Source organism: Pseudoliparis swirei, chromosome 16 (assembly GCF_029220125.1).
Source record: "Pseudoliparis swirei isolate HS2019 ecotype Mariana Trench chromosome 16, NWPU_hadal_v1, whole genome shotgun sequence".
In the NCBI taxonomy this organism is placed as follows: Eukaryota; Metazoa; Chordata; class Actinopteri; order Perciformes; family Liparidae; genus Pseudoliparis; species Pseudoliparis swirei.
The window spans coordinates 28,628-51,321 of NC_079403.1; the positions used below are offsets into that span (position 1 = coordinate 28,628).

General features: G+C 52.0%; 1 protein-coding gene across 1 annotated transcript in view; it reads right to left on the reverse strand.

Moving 5' to 3' along the window:
• Positions 1-706: 706 nt before the first annotated feature.
• LOC130206433 (electrogenic sodium bicarbonate cotransporter 1-like) overlaps positions 707-22,694 on the reverse strand; it is a 67,117-nt gene continuing 45,129 nt past the window's right edge. The window contains exons 14-22 of the mRNA XM_056434411.1: positions 14,425-14,586; positions 13,604-13,782; positions 13,033-13,105; positions 12,570-12,638; positions 12,152-12,325; positions 5,541-5,705; positions 5,391-5,451; positions 5,096-5,182; positions 707-2,261 (exon numbers count right to left, since the gene is read on the reverse strand). Coding sequence (XP_056290386.1) covers positions 5,139-5,182; positions 5,391-5,451; positions 5,541-5,705; positions 12,152-12,325; positions 12,570-12,638; positions 13,033-13,105; positions 13,604-13,782; positions 14,425-14,586 — 927 coding nt within the window. The 3' untranslated portion in view covers positions 707-2,261; positions 5,096-5,138. The remainder of the gene's footprint in view (positions 2,262-5,095; positions 5,183-5,390; positions 5,452-5,540; positions 5,706-12,151; positions 12,326-12,569; positions 12,639-13,032; positions 13,106-13,603; positions 13,783-14,424; positions 14,587-22,694) is intronic.

The window sequence follows — 22,694 nt, forward strand, 5'->3', positions numbered from 1 at the left end:
TGGTCGGACCACGCCCGCCCAATGGCTCCACCGCATGAAAGATACCAACGCCCGAATCACTGGTGGTATCTGGCTTACAGCCTTTAATTTCAAAGTGATCCATAGGCCGGGACACAGATGGTCGTGGCCGACTCTCTCCCGCCTCATGGGGAGGGGAGCAGGTTAGGCCGGATGTTGCCCCGCCTAAGTCGGGCGGTGGAGGTATGTGGCAGCGGGGTGTGTCTAAGCTCGGCTGCAGAGTGGGTGGAGCGGGGGTGTGGTTCAGGGAACGGTGTCTGATTGCCATCAGCTGGACTGATGACAATCAGACCAGCTGATGGCAATCTGTGTTTGTGTATCTGCGAGGCTTGGTCTTCAAAAGGAGCTGGATGGACTGAAGACGGGGTGGAGTGCCGAGCGGAGACACGGTCTGGGGTCTGGGTGTAATAAAAGATATTACCAAGTATCCCTCCGAGTACTCGTTCCGTGGTGCTGATAGGGAGAACCTACAAGTGATGGCAAGAAAGCTGTCACAATCCTCAAATCAGCTCCAGCTCCAGCGTGTGCTCCATCAGAAGCACGAGCCGCCATGTGAATGAAAGGACATGGAAGGCGTCACCGGGCGGCGCTACATCACAGTGATTGTTAATTTAAACACATTAAATCATTAAAAACTAAACATACTCAATAAGATGGAAAATGCATCACATCAACACTTTGAATATGATCACATTTTCAAAAAGGAACTTTAATTTCAATAGGCTCCGAGTTCAGTCAAGTGTGTGAGGACGATGCAGGCGGTCACGAGGACACAATATCATTCTGCTAATAGTACCCTTTGAAAAATGGAAGAAAAAAAAAAATCATACCTAAATCATTTGTCAAATAAAAATATAATATCTTAAGTGTCACAGAGCAAAAAGGACCTTAGAGAGTCAGAGATCCTCTGCAGGGGAAAACAATAAAATCAATGTTTGATCACAAATAATGGCCCAACAGATCAGATTAATTCATTATATATATATATACACAAATTATATATCATTTATATATATATATACACCCACAAATTATATATAATATTTAAATACAAATTATATATATATTGTATACATTTATATTATATAAATGTATATATACACATACATTTATATATATAAAAATGCTATCTATACACACATTTATATAATATATATACATATATAATCTCTATATTAATAAATATGTATATAATATTAATATATATAAATGTAATTAATATATACAAATATTATATATATGATTCATATATAATCTGAATATAAATATATATCATTAATATATTATATATATAAAAATTTATATAATATTAATACATATAAATGTATATAATATTTATATTAATATATATATTTTGCCTGGCACAAACAGAAATATGCGAGGTAGAGCTACATCTATACCCCAAACAGGGAGAAACCAGCCGAGTGGATCCAGAAACAATGTCTTCAGATGTGCACACATGAGGAAGTTATATGGAAACCAGACTTTAGATTCAGGCAGCAAATCCATCTGCCGAGGGTTTAAATATAATAAATATAGAAAGATGAAGGGGGGGGGGGGGGGGCTGCATGGAACCATTCACTTCCCACTGACCCCGACGTGGTCTTCTTCCACGACCTCTTGGGTGTGTCTTATGAATACGCAGCCCTGAATAAATGATGCATATGCCCATAAATACCCACTGCCTGTCGGAGACCTTCTGGGCCCTTTCTGTTGGCTGCAAAGGAAAAGACTCCGCCTCCTCCGCCATGTTTTTACTCTTTGGATTCCAGGAGTTCTGATTTAAAAACGTTAAAAAGGTTTTGATTTGGTGTCATTTGGAATAAATCCATTACAAAAATAATAATAATTACACGAGAAAAACCTCTTTAATGACATGACGGCTGTATCTGGGCGCTTACGACTCGTTCAGAAGATATTAGTGTCCCGTAAAAGCTGCGTGACCTCAAGTGGCCATTTTGTTTCCTGCAGGAACTCGTGAGTTAACAATAGAACTCGGATAAAGCCTCTTCAGATTAGAACAACACAGGGAGGAAGAATACAACAATAAAAACACTGTTCAAACAAGAATCTTCTTCTTTGGTTCACAGATCCGTTTGGGAGCTCTTCCTCCAGAGGAGAGCGTCGTCGGGGCCCCCGGGGGCCCGAATCAGAGGCCTCGAATCAGAGGCCCCGAATCAGAGGCCTCGAATCAGAGGCCCCGAATCAGAGGCCAACCTTTTGTACACGGACCTCGATTAAGACTGGAGAGAAAAACGGAGAGGGAAATATAAGGAGCGAGTACAGAAAAATATATTTATATATATTTGTCTATCTATCTATCTATATATACACACACCTACACATACAGACACATAGATATAAATACACACACATAAATATATACTGTATATATGTATAGATACAAATATATTTATACATAAATATATATACATAAATATATACATAAATATACATATATATATATATATTTGTCTATCTATCTATCTATATATATTAGGGCTGTCAGCGTTAACGCGTTAATCTATGCGATTAATTTGGCTGCGTTAACGCACTAAAATATTTTAACGCAATTTTGTTTACTTCCGGTGTTCGTTGAAGTTTTTTCACTCTGAGTGTCAAACCACCGGCAGTCGGTTTAACACTGTTTCCGTTTAAACAATTATTTCTCCGAAAATAAGGATCATAAATGAGTTTAACTCGTGGATGAATCAGTCGGTTTCCTCCTGCTCCTCCTTCCTCCGTCTCCCCTCTGACACACAGAGGAACGGAGGCGACATGTCGGGGACGCGCGGAAAGAACTCGTCACACGAAACCTTCACCGTGATTGGTCAATCCGTTTGTCAACATTTTGGGGAAAAAACAACCAATGAACACTCAGTAAATCACAAAGGACCTCCCACCTCACAGGTGGGGCTCATTAGCAGCCTGTCAGTCAGAGAGCAGAGAACACGGCACCAGGACAATGAGCCTCATTGAATAGAGCTGAGATTGTTCTGGAATGTTTGCTGTAGAACACGTGGGTATGTGTCATATGAAAACGCCTTTAAAAGGTGAATTTATATTTTTTTGTAAAATGTATAAAATGCCCCCAGCCTCCAGAGGGTTAACGTGACATATGTGAATGTCAGTCAGTTCCCAAGGCCACTGGTTCTGCTGTTCAGTGGTAAAGATGACAGGACCAATGGGTCTCAATATACTTCTTTTTTTTAACTAATCTGATGTTTCACTGAAGAAACAATTTATCATCCACAATATTAAATACCTCGCTGGCACTTTATAGGTAGGAGCCTCTTTGAAACACAGCTCTGTGTGAAGTTTGGTCTTTAAAAAGAATGAACTTTTAACTGCGATTAATCGCGATTAATGAATTTCAAAATGTGCGATTAATTAGTTAAATTTTTTTTATCGATTGACAGCCCTAATATATATATACACACACCTATAACACACATCTACATATATATATACAGACACATAGATATAAATACACATATATATATATATACCGTATTTTTTGCACTATAGGGCGCACTAGATTATAAGGCGCACTGTCAATGAATGGTCTATTTTCGATCTTTTTTCATATATAAAGCGCACCGGACTATAAGGCGCATTGCGGAAAACAACTTTTCTTCGTAATCTTTTGGCAGTTGCTGCGAGACGGTAGTTCGTGTGCGGATAGAGAGATTACGTCTTTTCATAAAACGAAAACACCAAGAAGGACCACCTCGAAAGTCATTGATATTCATGTCCGGTGCTAACGCTGTTGCCTTCAGTCGAATAGAGACTGTATTACTCCGCGACGCTCCTGGCTACGGTAGCCGTAATGCTGCAAGCGGTGCGGCTTTGTAGTTTACCAAAGTCGTACTCAAACATTTTGACTTAGCGCCGTGAGCGCCTTGTACCACACAAAATCGCTTAGAGGTCAGTAAGCAAAACCAGAATTAATCCATATATACGGCGCTTCGGATTATAAAACGCACTGTCGTTTTTTGAGAAAATTAAAGGCTTTTAAGTGTGCCCTAAAGTGCAAAAAATACGGTACTGTATATATATATAGATACATACACACACAAATATATATATATATAGATACACACACATATATACATACATGAACACATTATATAATTATTAGGGCTGTCAATCGATTTAAAAAAATTTAACTAATTAATCGCACATTTTGAAATTCATTAATCGCGATTACAAGTTTTTGTTTCTTCTTTTAAAGACAAAACTTCCCACAGAGCTGTGTTTTCAAAGAGGCTCCTACCTATAAAGTGCCAGCGAGGTATTTAATATTGTGGATGATAAATTGTTTCTTCAGTGAAACATCCAGATGAGTAAAAAAAAAGAAGTATATTGAGACCCCATTGGTCCTGTCATCTTTACCACTGAACAGCAGAACCAGTGGCCTTGGTAACTGACTGACATTCACATATGTCACGTTCACCCTCTGGAGGCTGGGGGCATTTTATACATTTTACAAAAACATGTAAATTCACCTTTTAAAGGCGTTTTCATATGACACACCCCCACGTGTTCTACATCAAACATTCCAGAACAATCTCAGCTCTATTCAATGAGGCTCATTGTCCTGGTGCCGTGTTCTCTGGTTCTCTGACTGACAGGCTGCTAATGAGCCTCACCTGTGAGGTGGGAGGTCCTTTGTGATTTACTGAGTGTTCATTGGTTGTTTTTTTCGCTAAGTGTTGACAGACAAACGGATTGACCAATCACGGTGAAGGTTTCGTGTGACGAGTTCTTTCCGCACACGTCGCCCCTCCGTTCCTCTGTGTGTCAGAGGGGGAGACGGGAGGAAGGAGGAGCAGGAGGAAACCCGACTGATTCATCCACGAGTTAAACTCATTTATGATCCTTATTGTCGCGGAGAAATAATTGTTTTAAAAACGGAAACAGTGTAAAAACTTCAACGAACACCGGAAGTAAACAAAGTTGCGTTAAAATATTTTAGTGCGTTAACGCGGCCAAATTAATCGCATAGATTAACGCGTTAACGCTGACAGCCCTAATAATTATATATATATATGTATATATATATATATATATTTACCAGTCGTACTCACTCGGCCACCGTGGGAGACTCAAAGTAGTTCTCAGCACGACGACTGTGGGTCAAGGAACGTCTGGGTTGGATCTCCTGGGGGGGGGAGAGAGGGGGGGGTCATTAAATACATACTTCACTCTGAAAGGTCAAGCGGGTCAGCAGCAGAGACGAGAAAAAAAGAGGAGGAGGAGGCGCAAAAGAAAAGTTACTTTTAGAGAGAGAATCGTGTGTTTTTAGCCGGCTGAAGAAGAGGAAGAGGAGGAGGAAGAGGAGGCGGCGGCCTCCAGAGGTGCGTACTCACGCTGCAGCGCGTCCATGGAGATCTTTACCGTGGGCACGCCGTCGCTGTACGGGTAGTCGCACTGTGGGGGACGGAGGACACGTCAACACGGGACCTCGAGGGGGAGGAGCTACACCGGAGACACGCCCACCAGGCCGCGGGGGAACTTACGAATTCGATCTCGCTGTCGACGCTTCCCTTCTTCTTGCCCTTCTTCTTCTTCTCGTCCTCCTTCTTCTTCTTGTCTTTCTCCGGGATGACGTCGTCCAGGTAGCCCAGGTCGTGCTGCGAGAACAGGAAGTCCATCGCCTTGCGCACCGCCACCAGCGCCAGGACCTGCAGGGGGCACGGGGTGAGGACGGCGTGAGGACGGCGTGAGGACGGCGTGAGGACGGCGTGAGGACGGCGTGAGGACGGGGCGAGGACGGGGGTGAGGACGGGGTGAGGACGGGGTGAGGATGGCGTGAGGACGGCGTGAGGACGGGGTGAGGACGGGGTGAGGACGGCGTGAGGACGGTGTGAGGACGGGGTGAGGACGGGGTGAGGACGGGGTGAGGACGCGTGAGGACGGGGTGAGGACGGCGTGAGGACGGGTGAGGACGGGTGAGGACGGGTGAGGACGGGTGAGGACGGGGTGAGGCGTGAGGACGGTGCGAGGACGGGCTGAGGACGGGGGTGAGGACGGGGCCGAGGACGGGGCGAGGACGGGCCGAGGACGGGGCGAGGACGGGGCGAGGACGGGGCGAGGACGGCGTGAGGACGGCGTGAGGACGGCGTGAGGACGGGTGAGGACGGCGTGAGGACGGGTGAGGACGGGTGAGGACGGCGTGAGGACGGGTGAGGACGGGGTGAGGACGGGCGGTGAGGACGGCGTGAGGACGGGCTGAGGACGGGGGTGAGGACGGGTGAGGACGGGTGAGGACGGGGTGAGGACGGCGTAAGGACGGGGTGAGGATGGCGTGAGGACGGTGTGAGGACGGGTGAGGACGGCGTGAGGACGGGTGAGGACGCGGTGACGACGGTGTGAGGACGGTGTGAGGACGTGAGGACGGCGTGAGGACGGGTGAGGACGGCGTGAGGACGGGTGAGGACGGGCGTGAGGACGGGCGTGAGGGGTGAGGACGGGGTGAGGACGGGGTGAGGCGGTGAGGACGGGTGAGGACGGGTGAGGACGGCGTGAGGACGGGTGAGGACGCGTGAGGACGGGGTGAGGACGGGGTGAGGACGGCGTGAGGACGGCGTGAGGACGGGCGTGAGGACGGCGTGAGGACGGGTGAGGACGGGTGAGGACGGGTGAGGGACGGGCGTGAGGACGGGGTGAGGACGGGCGTGAGGACGGGTGAGGACGGGTGAGGACGGGTGAGGACAGGGTGAGGACGGGCGTGAGGACGGGTGAGGACAGGGTGAGGACGGGGTGAGGACGGGTGAGGACGGGGTGAGGACGGGTGAGGACGTGTGAGGGTGAGGACGGGCGTGAGGACGGCGTGAGGACGGCGTGAGGACGGGTGAGGACGGGTGAGGACGGCGTGAGGACGGGGTGAGGACGGCGTGAGGACGGTGAGGACGGGTGAGGACGGGGTGAGGACGGCGTGAGGACGGCGTGAGGACGGGTGAGGACAGGGTGAGGACGCGTGAGGACGGGTGAGGACGGCGTGAGGACGGCGTGAGGACAGGTGAGGACGGCGTGAGGACGGGTGAGGACGGGGTGAGGACGGGAGGACAGGCGTGAGGACGGCGTGAGGACGGAGTGAGGACGGCGTGAGGACGGGCGTGAGGACGCGTGAGGACGGGGTGAGGACGGGTGAGGACGGGCGTGAGGACGGGTGAGGACGGCGTGAGGACGGGTGAGGACGGCGTGATGACGGCGTGAGGACGGGTGAGGACGGCGTGAGGACGGGTGAGGACGGGTGAGGACGGGTGAGGACGGTGGAGGACGGGTGAGGACGGCGTGAGGGACGGGTGAGGACGGCGTGAGGACGGGGTGAGGACGGGACGGGTGAGGACGGGCGTGAGGACGGGGTGAGGACGGGGTGAGGACGGCGTGAGGACGGCGTGAGGACGGGGTGAGGACGGCGTGAGGACGGGGTGAGGACAGGGTGAGGACGGCGTGAGGACGGGGTGAGGACGGCGTGAGGACGGGGTGAGGACGGGGTGAGGACGGCGTGAGGACAGGGTGAGGACGGGTGAGGACGGCGTGAGGACGGGTGAGGACGGCGTGAGGACGGCGTGAGGACGGGTGAGGACGGCGTGAGGACGGGTGAGGACGGGCGTGAGGACGGTGTGAGGACGGGGTGAGGACGGCGTGAGGACGGCGTGAGGACGGCGTGAGGACGGCGTGAGGACGGGGTGAGGACGGCGTGAGGACGGGGTGAGGACGGCGTGAGGACGGGTGAGGACGGCGTGAGGACGGCGTGAGGACGGGTGACGACGGGGTGAGGACGGTGAGGATGGGTGAGGACGGCGTGAGGACGGGGTGAGGACGGGTGAGGACGGGGTGAGGACGGGTGAGGACGGCGTGAGGACGGGTGAGGACGGCGTGAGGACGGCGTGAGGACGGGGTGAGGACGGCGTGAGGACGGGGTGAGGACGGCGTGAGGACGGCGTGAGGACGGCGTGAGGACGGGGTGAGGACGGCGTGAGGACGGGGTGAGGACGGCGTGAGGACGGGGTGAGGACGGCGTGAGGACGGGTGAACGGTGTGAGGACGGCGTGAGGACGGGTGAGGTGAGGACGGGTGAGGACGGGTGAGGACGGCGTGAGGACGGGTGAGGACGGCGTGAGGACGGCGTGAGGACGGGGTGAGGACGGGTGAGGACGGGGTGAGGACGGGCGTGAGGGCGGGAGGACGTGAGGGTGTGAGGACGTGAGGGCGTGAGGACGTGAGGACGGGGTGAGGACGGCGTGAGGACGGCGTGAGGACGGGTGAGGTGAGGACGGCGTGAGGACGGGCGTGAGGACGGGCGTGAGGACGGGGTGAGGACGGTGAGGACGGGTGAGGACGGGGTGAGGACGGGCGTGAGGACGGGTGAGGACGGCGTGAGGACGGGGTGAGGACGGTGAGGCGTGAGGACGGGTGAGGACGTGAGGACGGGGTGAGGACGGGCGTGAGGACGGGGTGAGGACGGCGTGAGGACGGCGTGAGGACGGGTGAGGACGGGTGAGGACGGCGTGAGGACGGGTGAGGACGGGGTGAGGACGGGCGTGAGGACGGGCGTGAGGACGAGGAGTGAGGACGCGTGAGGACGGCGTGAGGACGGCGAGGACGGGTGAGGACGGGGTGAGGACGGGCGTGAGGACGGGTGAGGACGGGCGTGAGGACGGGAGGACGGGTGAGGACGGGTGAGGACGGCGTGAGGACGGGCGTGAGGACGGTGAGGACGCGTGAGGACGGCGTGAGGACGGGGTGAGGACGGGGTGAGGACGGCGTGAGGACGGGTGAGGACGGCGTGAGGACGGCGTGAGGACGGGGTGAGGACGGCGTGAGGACGGGGTGAGGACGGCGTGAGGACGGCGTGAGGACGGCGTGAGGACGAGGTGAGGACGGCGTGAGGACGGGTGAGGACGGGTGAGGACGGGTGAGGACGGGTGAGGACGGCGTGAGGACGGGTGAGGCGTGAGGACGGGGTGAGGACGGCGTGAGGACGGGCGTGAGGACGGCGTGGGGACGGGCGTGAGGACGGGTGAGGACGCGGTGAGGACGGCGTGAGGACGGCGTGAGGACGGCGTGAGGACGGGGTGAGGACGGCGTGAGGACGGCGTGAGGACGGCGTGAGGACGGGGTGAGGACGGGGTGAGGACGGCGTGAGGACGGGGTGAGGACGGCGTGAGGACGGCGTGAGGACGGGGTGAGGACGGCGTGAGGACGGGTGAGGACGGGTGAGGACGGGTGAGGACGGCGTGAGGACGGTGAGGACGGGTGAGGACGGCGGAGGACGGGTGAGGACGGGCGTGAGGACGGCGTGAGGACGGGTGAGGACGGCGTGAGGACGGGTGAGGACGGCGTGAGGACGGGTGAGGACGGCGTGAGGACGGGCGTGAGGACGGGCGTGAGGACGGGTGAGGACGAGGTGAGGTCGGCGTGAGGTCGGCGTGAGGACGGGTGAGGACGGGGTGAGGACGGGCGTGAGGACGGGCGTGAGGACGGGCGTGAGGACGGGTGAGGACGGCGTGAGGACGGGCGTGAGGACGGGTGAGGACGGGCGTGAGGACGGGTGAGGACGGGCGTGAGGACGGCGTGAGGACGAGGTGAGGACGGCGTGAGGACGGGGTGAGGACGGGTGAGGACGGGCGTGAGGACGGCGTGAGGACGGGTGAGGACGGGTGAGGACGGGTGAGGACGGTGAGGACGGGCGTGAGGACGGGTGAGGACGGGCGGAGGACGGGTGAGGACGGCGGAGGACGCGTGAGGACGGGTGAGGACGGCGTGGAGGACGGGTGAGGACGGGCGTGAGGACGGGGTGAGGACGGGTGAGGACGGCGTGAGGACGGGGTGAGGACGCGTGAGGACGGGTGAGGACGGCGTGAGGACGGCGTGAGGACGGGTGAGGACGGGCGTGAGGACGGCGGCGTGAGGACGGTGAGGACGGCGTGAGGACGGGCGTGAGGACGGAGGCGTGAGGACGGGCGTGAGGACGGCGTGAGGACGGCGTGAGGACAGGGCGAGGACGGGGGCGAGGACGGGCCGAGGACGGGGCGAGGACGGGGGTGAGGACGGGGTGAGGACGGGGTGAGGACGGGGTGAGGACGGCGTGAGGACGGGGTGAGGACGGCGTGAGGACGGGGTGAGGACGGGTTGAGGACGGGGTGAGGACGGCGTGAGGACGGGGTGAGGACGGCGTGAGGACGGGGTGAGGACGGGGTGAGGACGGCGTGAGGACGGGGTGAGGACGGCGTGAGGACGGTGTGAGGACGGCGTGAGGACGGCGTGAGGACGGCGTGAGGACGGCGTGAGGACGGGGTGAGGACGGCGTGAGGACAGCGTGAGGACGGGGTGAGGACGGCGTGAGGACGGCGTGAGGACAGCGTGAGGACGGGGTGAGGACGGGGAGGACGGCGTGAGGACGGGGTGAGGACGGGGTGAGGACGGCGTGAGGACGGGGTGAGGACAGGGTGAGGACGGCGTGAGGACGGGGTGAGGACGGCGTGAGGACGGCGTGAGGACGGCGTGAGGACGGGGTGAGGACGGGGTGAGGACGGGGTGAGGACGGCGTGAGGACGGCGTGAGGACGGGGTGAGGACGGCGTGAGGACGGCGTGAGGACGGGGTGAGGACGGGGTGAGGACGGCGTGAGGACGGCGTGAGGACGGGGTGAGGACGGCGTGAGGACGGCGTGAGGACGGCGTGAGGACGGGTGAGGACGGCGTGAGGACGGGGTGAGGACGGGGTGAGGACGAGGTGAGGACGAGGTGAGGACGGCGTGAGGACGGCGTGAGGACGGCGTGAGGACGGGTGAGGACGGGTGAGGACGGCGTGAGGACGGGTGAGGACGGGCGTGAGGACGGCGTGAGGACGGGTGAGGACGGGCGTGAGGACGGGTGAGGACGGGTGAGGACGGCGTGAGGACGGCGTGAGGACGGGGTGAGGACGGGGTGAGGACGGCGTGAGGACGGGGTGAGGACGGGGTGAGGACGGCGTGAGGACGGGGTGAGGACGGGATGACGACGGCGGAGGACGTGAGGACGGGTGAGGACGGCGTGAGGACGGGGTGAGGACGGCGTGAGGACGGGGTGAGGACAGCGTGAGGACGGCGTGAGGACGGCGTGAGGACGGCGTGAGGACGGGGTGAGGACGGCGTGAGGACGGCGTGAGGACGGCGTGAGGACGGGTGAGGAGGGGGTGAGGACGGGTGAGGACGGGCGTGAGGACGGCGTGAGGACGGGGTGAGGACGGGCGTGAGGACGGGCGTGAGGACGGGTGAGGACGGGGTGAGGACGGGCGTGAGGGACGGGGTGAGGACGGGTGAGGACGGGCGTGAGGACGGAGGCGTGAGGACGGGCGTGAGGACGGGCGTGAGGACGGCGTGAGGACGGGGTGAGGATGGCGTGAGGACGGCGTGAGGACGGCGTGAGGACGGCGTGAGGACGGGGTGAGGACGGGGTGAGGACGGCGTGAGGACAGCGTGAGGACGGGGTGAGGACGGCGTGAGGACGGGGTGAGGACGGCGTGAGGACGGGGTGAGGACGGGGTGAGGACGGCGTGAGGACGGGGTGAGGACGGGGTGAGGACAGCGTGAGGACGGGGTGAGGACGGCGTGAGGACGGGGTGAGGACGGGGTGAGGACGGCGTGAGGACGGGGTGAGGACGGCGTGAGGACAGGGTGAGGACAGCGTGAGGACGGCGTGAGGACAGGGTGAGGACGGCGTGAGGACGGCGTGAGGACGGGGTGAGGACGGCGTGAGGACGGGGTGAGGACGGCGTGAGGACGGGGTGAGGACGGGGTGAGGACGGGGTGAGGACGGGGTGAGGACGGGGTGAGGACGGGGTGAGGACAGCGTGAGGACGGGGTGAGGACGGCGTGAGGACGGGGTGAGGACGGCGTGAGGACGGGGTGAGGACGGCGTGAGGACGGCGTGAGGACGGGGTGAGGACGGCGTGAGGACGGCGTGAGGACGGCGTGAGGACGGGGTGAGGACGGCGTGAGGACGGGGTGAGGACGAGGTGAGGACGGCGTGAGGACGGGGTGAGGACGGCGTGAGGACGGGGTGAGGACGGCGTGAGGACGACGTGAGGACGGCGTGAGGACGGCGTGAGGACGGGGTGAGGACGGGGTGAGGACGGCTCACCATGACGGGGAAGACGATGGCCGCCACGGTGGACTTCAGGACCCACAGGGCGGCCACACACAGCGCCTGGATGAAAGTGAACAGGTGGACGCGCCGCTGGGGGACGTGCCGCAGGTACAGGAGGTCCGGCTGGTGCTTGGCGGGCATCAGGAGCAGCTGCAGCCGGTCCATCAACTGACGCACAGCAACAACAACAACAAGCGGGTCAGGAGGACGGACGGGTAACACGACAGTAACACGTTGAGCCACGAGGAGCGGGGCTGGCATCCGATTGGTCGGGAGGTCTAGTTCTCGAGGTGGAGGCGTGGCCTGGAGCCGAGCCAACGCCGACCGAGGGAACGCCACGAAGAACCGCTTTTTCCTGTATTTCGTTCCTTCCTTCGGTCAGTCGGCTCGTGGCTAACGGGCGGCTGCTCACCTGGACGCCGTTGAGGGAGGCCACGCCCATGTAGAGGAACACGCCGTAGAGCACGGGCATGGGGATGAACTGCAGGACACAGAGGAGGTTAAACAGGCTGCAGTGGAAAGGAAACACAGGATCAAGAGCGCAATATACACGATGACCACCAGAGGGCGCCGCAGCACCAACACACAGGCCATCGCTCAGCAGCTCCTCTGGGAATGGAAACGTGAGAGGAGCTTCAGGAGCCTCACGACTTCAGCTGGGAGGAACGGCCGGGGGGCGTGTCCTCAGAGGGCGTGTCCTCAGAGAGGCGGGAACCTCAGAGGGCGGGGACCTCAGAGGGCGGGAACCTTAGAGAGGCGGGAACCTCAGAGGGCGGGACCTCAGAGGGCGGGACCTCAGAGAGGCGGGAACCTTAGAGGGCGGGGACCTAAGAGAGGCGGGGCCCTTGAAGAAGGCGGGGCCTCGTGTCTCGTACCTTGAGGATCGGCGCCATGAAGACGGAGAGGCCCGTCAGGAGGAACACGCAGATCCCCGTGACGCGTTGCTCCCTGGAGACGAGAGAACACTCAGTTACACTCTGTAGAGAACACTGGAGCACAGCTCACACGACAACAACAACAACGTTTCATCCTTTGAACCACATTCAATATTGCATCTTTATTCCCATAACTTGGATTTGTACGAGGAACGGCTGAAACTCTGGAGCCCGGCTTCATGTTTACACCCATTGTGCCTGTTGTGCTACCCCGTTGTGCCTGTTGTGCTTCCCCGTTGTTTCATCCGGTTCTCATGGTTCTGCCTGTCTTGTCATTGTTCACATGACTTCCTGTAGTTCTGCTTCATCAGTCGGTTGTTATCTTTATGTGTGTTGTGGTTTTGAGTCCCCAGGGGGCGCTGTTGCTTCCCTTTCCCCCTCCCTTAAGGCCTCATTCTGGACATAAACTTCTGCTTCTGGTCTCTGACCTCTGACCTTCCCGCTGAGACACGTTTTCACACGGGAACCCAACATAATCGTGCGGTGGAAAAGCCACGCCAGGTCGACTCGCCTGACGCCCAGGAAGCGCGGCTGCTCGCCGGGGGCCGACGTCTGCGTCTCCATCTTCAGGGAGTCGAGGTGGGCGATGGAGATGACGGTGGCCGCCACGTACCACGGCAGGCCCAGGAAGGAGCACAGCACCATCAGCACGGCCACCAGGAACAGGTCCAGGTGATAGCCAGCCCCTTTCTGAGGTGAGAGGACAGCAAGGTCACCAGAGGTCAAACCTCAGGCTCCTGGTGGGGAGGGGTCAACAGGCCGTGTTCGACCCAGGTGTGTATTATCACTCATAAGATATACACACATATACATATATATATACATACAAACACATACAAACACGTACATATACGTAGGAGCACATTAAAACATGAAGTTACTGGATGTACTCTGGTTCACAGGGAAATACTATTTCCCATATGAAGCTTTATGACTGTTACAGTCATAACGAGACGAGGGACTTAAATAAACTTTCAGTTTCACTGAACAAAAAAATATCACCACAAACTATTGTAAATAATCTTAAATTAAATAATTAAATATATACACAGAGGGTACAGAAAGTAGCGTTAAACGTTCACTCTCTGTTTCATTGAAGCTCAAATCAAACAAATGTCTACATTAGTTTTTTTAATGAGAAATGAAATGAACCCTTTTATTTTATTTGTATTGGCGGCAGCTGCTTGACATTCAGGAGACATGAGATCAACTCTTGATTTGAGCAAATGGCTGCAAAGAAACACGAGTGAAGGTGTGAAGAGGACTTCCCGCTCCGCCGTGCGTCTACTCTTTCAGTCGTCATGGAGGTCAAAGGTCAAAGAGCCGACCCACCCTGAGTTTGTGCTCCTTCCGGTTGACGATGACGGCGGTGATCTGCTGGTCCATGAAGATGAGGATGGTGACCAGCAGGGCGGGCAGCGCGGCCGCCAGGTACACCCACCAGGGGTTCCCCCCGAACGGAGGGATGAACCAGCCCCGCAGAGGACTGGTGGGCTGGGGGGAGAAGAGAGGGATGAAGCCTCTGGAGGGGGAGAAGAGAGGGATGAACCCTCTGGAGGGGGAGGAGAGCGGGATGAAGCCTCTGGAGGGGGAGGAGAGAGGGATGAACCCTCTGGAGGGGGAGAAGAGAGGAGGGGGGTCTGGGCATGGAGCCGCTCTGTGCTGCGTTTCTCCTCCTGGAGTCGAGACGTTACTCGATGCCACGGAGCTCAGAGCACGACACACCGGGAAACTACAACACTATGATACGAGGAAACTACAACACTATGATACTAGGAAACTACAACTACTACACTATGATACTAGGAAACTACAACACTATGATACTAGGAAACTACAACTACTACACTATTATACTAGGAAACTACAACACTATGATACTAGGAAACTACAACTACTACACTATGATACTAGGAAACTACAACACTATGATACTAGGAAACTACAACTACTACACTATGATACTAGGAAACAACAACTACTACACTATGATACTAGGAAACTACAACACTATGATACTAGGAAACAACAACTACTACACTATTATACTAGGAAACAACAACTACTACACTATTATACTAGGAAACAACAACTACTACACTATTATACTAGGAAACAACAACTACTACACTATTATACTAGGAAACTACAACACTATGATACTAGGAAACTACAACTACTACACTATGATACTAGGAAACTACAACTACTACACTATGATACTAGGAAACTACAACTACAACACTATGATACTAGGAAACTACAACTACTACACTATTATACTAGGAAACAACAACTACTACACTATTATACTAGGAAACAACAACTACTACACTATTATACTAGGAAACTACAACACTATGATACTAGGAAACTACAACTACTACACTATTATACTAGGAAACTACAACTACTACACTATTATACTAGGAAACTACAACTACAACACTATGATACTAGGAAACAACAACTAATACACTATTATACTAGGAAACAACAACTACTACACTATTATACTAGGAAACTACAACTACTACACTATTATACTAGGAAACTACAACTACTACACTAGGAAACCACAACTACAACTACAACACTATGATACTAGGAAACTACAACTACTACACTATTATACTCGGAAACTACAACACTATTCAGGGTGTCTACAGGAATAAACCAGTGAAATTTAAGACTTTTTAAGACTTTTTAAGACCACGTCTAAATAAAATTTAAGACCTAACGTACGAAGGAAATATACATTAATCTAAATTAATTAATTCAAAGTAAACACACTGTTCAAAATTAACAGTATGGTGTAATGCAAAAGGATAAAACAAATGTCATTGCTGTTGTAAATTATATTTATTAATACAACATTTTCAGAACATTTAGGTCCCATGAACAAATGTCTATAAAATAAAGTAAATATATTTTTAAAATACGTGCAACATAGTTCCTTTTGAACAAAAATCTATAAAATAACATAAATAACATTTCCAGCTGCTTTTAAAATGCAAATACATTTACATAATAGAATGTATGTGTGTGTGAGTTCTCATGTCTCTATGTGATGGATGTTTGTGCACAGGTTCATGTCTACTCCTGAGCTTTTGTGAATATACTAGGAAAACAATCCTTTTCAAACTGTATGAATACAAAAACTTCCAGTTGACATTTGGTCCATTCTCCTGGAAAAAGAAAGAAAAGGCAGACATTAGCCAAACAAGTCACCACATCTCTTATGACACCACCACTTCAGATTAATGTCAGACTGGATAAATAGGAATGAATACTATTTTTACAAATTAAGCAACGTGAGCCATCCCTTGAGCCTAGTGAACACTATGTAGACATATTGACAGGTAAACACCACTCTACTACCATTCTAAAACTATTTTTAATTAGTCTAATTAATGTGTAGTGCGCCTATGCATAGCTGTTATTAACATATATATTTATGTTAGACTTACTTTGAGGTGCTGAAGTAGGTCCTGGTGTCATGGCCCATGAGCTCCACAGGATCCTGACGGGACGTGGTCATTTCACCAATAGCGCACATGAAGTCCAGCTGTCTGCTCGCGGTGGTCTGGTCCAGAGTCTCGTGGTGGTCTGGTCCAGAGTCTCGTGGTGGTCTGGTCTAGAGTCTCGTGGTGGTCTGGTCCAGAGTCTCGTGGAACAGAATGAAGAACGCACCGCAGCGTTGGACTTCGGTGATGAGCTCTTTGTTGCACGGCGCTGATTTCCTCCGGTGACCTCCATCGCTAGAAGCGTTGACGTTGTTGCCGGGCGGCGGAGCAGGAGCTAGCGCGAGCAGCAGCTAGCCGATGCTTCACGCAGGGATGGGATGGGACCACGCTGGCCCCTTTAAGAGAAGGGGCGGCCCCGTGACACCAGAGACGCCAGAGTAACCGGAGCAAAATACGGATCGGAAGCATGAACAGATTGCCTCATATTCGTAATGACATGACACCCAAAAATTTAAGACCAATCCAATCTGAATTTAAGACAATTTAAGACTTTTTAAGGCCTTATTTTTAGGAAAAGCAATTTAAGACTTTTTAAGACTTTTTAATGCCCCGCGGACACCCTGCTATTATACTAGGAAACTACAACTACTACACTATGATACTAGGAAACTACAACACTATAATACTAGGAAACTACAACTACTACACTATGATACTAGGAAACTACAACTACTACACTATTATACAAGGAAACTACAACTACTACACTATTATACTCAGAAACTACAACACTATTATACTAGGAAACTACAACTACTACACTATGATACTAGGAAACTACAACACTAGTATACTAGGAAACTACAACTACTACACTATTATACTCAGAAACTACAACACTATTATACTAGGAAACTACAACTACTACACTATGATACTAGGAAACTACAACACTAGTATACTAGGAAACTACAACTACTACACTATGATACTAGGAAACTACAACACTATGATACTAGGAAACTACAACTACTCCACTATGATACTAGGAAACTACAACACTATGACACTAGGAAACTACAACTACTACACTATTATACTAGGAAACTACAACTACTACACTATGATACTAGGAAACTACAACACTATGACACTAGGAAACTACAACTACTACACTATTATACTAGGAAACTACAACTACTACACTATGATACTAGGAAACTACAACACTATTATACTAGGAAACTACAACTACTCCACTATGATACTAGGAAACTACAACACTATGATACTAGGAAACTACAACTACTACACTATTATACTAGGAAACTACAACTACTACACTATTATACTAGGAAACTACAACTACTACACTATGATACTAGGAAACTACAACTACAACACTATTATACTAGGAAACTACAACTACACTATTATACTGGAAACTACAACACTATTATACTAGGAAAACTACTACACTATGATACTAGGAAACTACAACACTATTATACTAGGAAACTACAACTACTACACTATACTAGGAAACTACAACTACTACACTATTATACTAGGAAACTACAACTACTACACTATTATACTAGGAAACTACAACTACTACACTATTATACTAGGAAACTACAACTACTACACTATACTAGGAAACTACAACTACTACACTATTATACTAGGAAACTACAACCACAACACTATTATACTAGGAAACCACAACCACTACACTATTATACTAGGAACCTACAACTACTACACTATGATACTAGGAAACTACAACTACTACACTATTATACTAGGAAACTACAACTACTACACTATTATACTCGGAAACTACAACACTATTATACTAGGAAACTACAACTACTACACTATGATACTAGGAAACTACAACACTATAATACTAGGAAACTACAACTACTACACTATGATACTAGGAAACTACAACTACTACACTATTATACTAGGAAACTACAACTACAACACTATTATACAAGGAAACTACAACTACTACACTATTATACTAGGAAACTAGAACTACAACACTATTATACTAAGAAACTACAACTACAACACTATTATACTCGGAAACTACAACACTATTATACTAGGAAACTACAACACTATGATACTAGGAAACTACAACACTAGTATACTAGGAAACTACAACTACTCCACTATTATACTAGGAAACTACAACTACTCCACTATGATACTAGGAAACTACAACACTATGACACTAGGAAACTACAACTACTACACTATTATACTAGGAAACTACAACTACTACACTATTTACTTCTTTAAAAATGGCGCTGTGCCAACGGCTGCTTGTTTCAGTAGTGGCGTTTTGCTTTTATTTTATTGTCTTTTTTTGCACTTTTTCCTTTTCTTTTTCTTTTCACGTTTGTCTTAGTTACGGTCGGACACTGGACCATAACTACTTTTTTCGATAATTCTACTGTGGCTTTTGTTCACTTTGTCGTGAGTATCGGAGAGCCACAGCAAAACAATGATGGGGACCTGCTCACTCGCTGCTCAGCTGATCGCGCCTGTGCAGGCCAGCTCCTGCCTGGAGACAGACCTGTGATCTCCGCTTGAGCCACGGAGGAGGGCTCGCGGCTGCAGATCGGGTGTCAAGCGGAGGGCTAAAACGAGGAGATACAAACCTCGGCACCGCCGATCATAACGGGAACGGAACGTGAGGTCTTTGCTAATAAGACGGATGAGCTCGCGCCGCTGGTAATGTCCGAGAGGATCTTCCGTGAGAGCAGTCTCTGTGCTTCACTGAGACGTGGCTGCACGCGACTATCCGGATCACACAGCCGCCTTTGCCCGGCTTCAGGACTGTTCGGGCTGACAGAGACGCTACACAGAGCGGTAAGAAGAGGGGGCGGATCGCGTTTATGTGAATGAACGGTGGTGCCATCCGACCATGTGCGTGAAGGAGCGCTTGCAGCCCGAACATTGAACTGCTGGCCGTGGGGATGCGCCTGCATTATTTGCCGAGAGAGTTCACGTCCGCCATTGTGGTTGTCGGTATACGCGCCGCCATCAGCTGACGCTGAGGAAGCTGTGGACACCATCCACTCCATCACTGTGTCTGCTCTGCTGAACCATCAGCCTGGAGCATTCATGGCTATCACTGGTGACTTTAACCACACCACACTGGATAAAGCTCTGCCAACCTTCCATCAGTATATAGACTGCCCAACAAGGAACAATAACACTGGACTTGCTGTATGCTACTAAGGACGATACAGCGCCACTGCCCTCCCCTCGACAGGTCTGATGATGACTTGGTCCCGCTGACAGCCAGGTATCTTCCTCTTGTGAACTGGCTGGCGGAGACCACCATGACTGAGAGGGTGGTCTCTGGAGGCTAACGACGCCTACAGGACTGCTTCGAGTCAACGGACTGGGATGTGTTCTGTGGACCGCACGGGAGGACATCAACAGTATATGACCGACTGCATCACGGAATACATCAAGTTCTGTGAACACACCACCATCCCATCACGGCTGTGCGCTGCTCCCCAACAACAAGCCCTGATCACCAGGGACCTGAAGGCTCTTAACATGAAGAAAGCTGCTTGTCTGGAGACAGGGATGAGCTGAGGAAAGCCCAGCGCAACCTGGAAGGTGAAGCTCAGGAGGCAAGGACTTTACAGGAGGAAGCTGAGGCCAAACCCAGCTGAACAACACAAGGGAGGTGTGGTCTGGCATGAAGCAGATAACTGGCTTCAAGGTGGAGGGAGACAGCCAGGGGCTCCTGGAGAGGGCCAACGAGCTGAACTGTTTTTTCAATAGGTTCAGTTCACAGCCTCTCCTGTCTCCTCCCACACATCACACCTCCCAAACACCTCCCTCTGTCCCCCTGCTGAGCTGCACATCCACCGAGCCCTCAATAACAATGGGCCCTCCACCCTCCCTCTCTCTGTGACGACTGACCAGGTGAGAAGACAGCTGGAGAAACTACACCAGCGCAGAGCTGAAGGTCCTGATGGCATCAGCCCCAGGGTCCTAAAGACCCGCGCCACCCAGCTGTCTGGTGTCCTGCAGCGCCTTCTTCAACCTCAGCCTGAGGCTGGGGAAGTCCCGTGCTGTGGAAGACGCCGTGCCTGGTCCCTGTCCCAAAGAAGTCAACACCATCTGGCCTCAACGACTACCGACTGTCGCCTCACCTCCCATGTGATGAAGGTGCTGGAGAGGCTGGTCTGGCTCACCTCCGCCGCAGGTGAAATCGCCGGACCCTCTGCAATTTGCTTACCAGCCTCATGTGGGAGTGGACGACGCCATCATCTACCTGCTGCAACGAGCTCAGTCGCACCTGGATGGAACCGTGTCTCTGTGAGAGTCACTTTGACTTCTCCAGTGCATTTAACACCATCCAGCCACTGCTGCTGAGTGAGAAGCTTGGTGGCCGGTGTGGACGCTGGCCCACCATCTCCTGGATCACTGACTACCTCACAGGCAGACCACAGTTTGTCAGAATGGGCGGGTGCTGTCTGGAACGGTGGTCAGTGATGTTGGAGCCCCACAGGAACTGTTCTGTCTCCTTCCTTCACCCTGTACACCAGTGACTTCCAGTACAACACGGAGTCATGCCATCTGCAGAAGTACTCTGATGATTCTGCAGTGGTCGGGTGTATTAGGGATGGACGGAGGAGTAGGGCAGTGGTGAGTGACTTTGTAAAGTGGGCCGATGAGAACCACCTGCGGCTGAACGTGGCCAAGACCAGAGAGATGGTGGTGGACTTCAGGAGGAAGGCGACAGCTCCTACACCTCTGAGTGTCCTGGGAGTGGACGTGGACATGGTGGAGGAGCACAAGTACCTGGGCGCCTCCATCGACAGCCGACTGAACTGGAAGGCCAACATCAACGCTGTGTACAAGAAGGGGATGAGTCGACTGTTTTTCCTGAGAAAGCTTCGATCCTTCAACGTGTGCAGCAAGATGCTGGAGTTATTCTACCAGTCGGTTGTGGCCAGTGTGCTGCACTTTGCCATTGTCTGCTGGGGAGCAGCATCGAGCCGTGACACCAGCCGCCTTAACAAACTGGTTAGGAAGGCTGGCTCCATCATCGGCTGCCAGCTGAGCACCTGGAACAGGTGGAGAGGAGGACGTTGAAGAAACTGGTGTCCATATTGGACAACCCGACCACCCGGACCACCCACCTTCCACCACCTCCTACAGGGACAGAGGAGTACTTTCTCCAGACGCTCCTCACGCTCCGCTGCCACAAGGACAGATACAGGAGAACATTCCTGCCGACGGCTATGAGGCTCTACAACAGTTCACCTCTTGCCAGATCACCCTAACCCTTCTTATATTTGTGTTTTTTATTTTTATTTTTATTCTTGTGTGTTGCTGCTACTGGCTCGACAAATTTCCCCTTGGGGATTAATAAAGTATATATCTATCTCTATCTATCTATGATACTAGGAAACTACAACACTATTATACTCGGAAACTACAACTACTCCACTATGATACTAGGAAACTACAACACTATGACACTAGGAAACTACAACTACTACACTATTATACTAGGAAACTACAACTACTACACTATGATACTAGGCAACTACAAATACAACACTATTATACTAGGAAACTACAACTACTACACTATTATACTCGGAAACTACAACACTATTATACTAGGAAACTACAACTACTACACTATGATACTAGGAAACTACAACTACTACACTATGATACTAGGAAACTACAACTACTACACTATTATACTAGGAAACTACAACTACTACACTATGATACTAGGAAACCACAACCTACTAATTATCTAGGAAACTACAACTACTCCACTATGATACTAGGAAACTACAACTACTCCACTATTATACTAGGAAACTACAACTACTACACTATTATACTAGGAAACTACAAACACTATGATACTAGGAAACCACAACTACAACACTATGATACTAGGAAACTACAACTATTACACTATTATACTAGGAAACTACAACTACTACACTATGATACTAGGAAACTACAACACTATTATACTAGGAAACTACAACTACTACACTATGATACTAGGAAACCACAACTACTACACTATTATACTAGGAAACCACAACACTATGATACTAG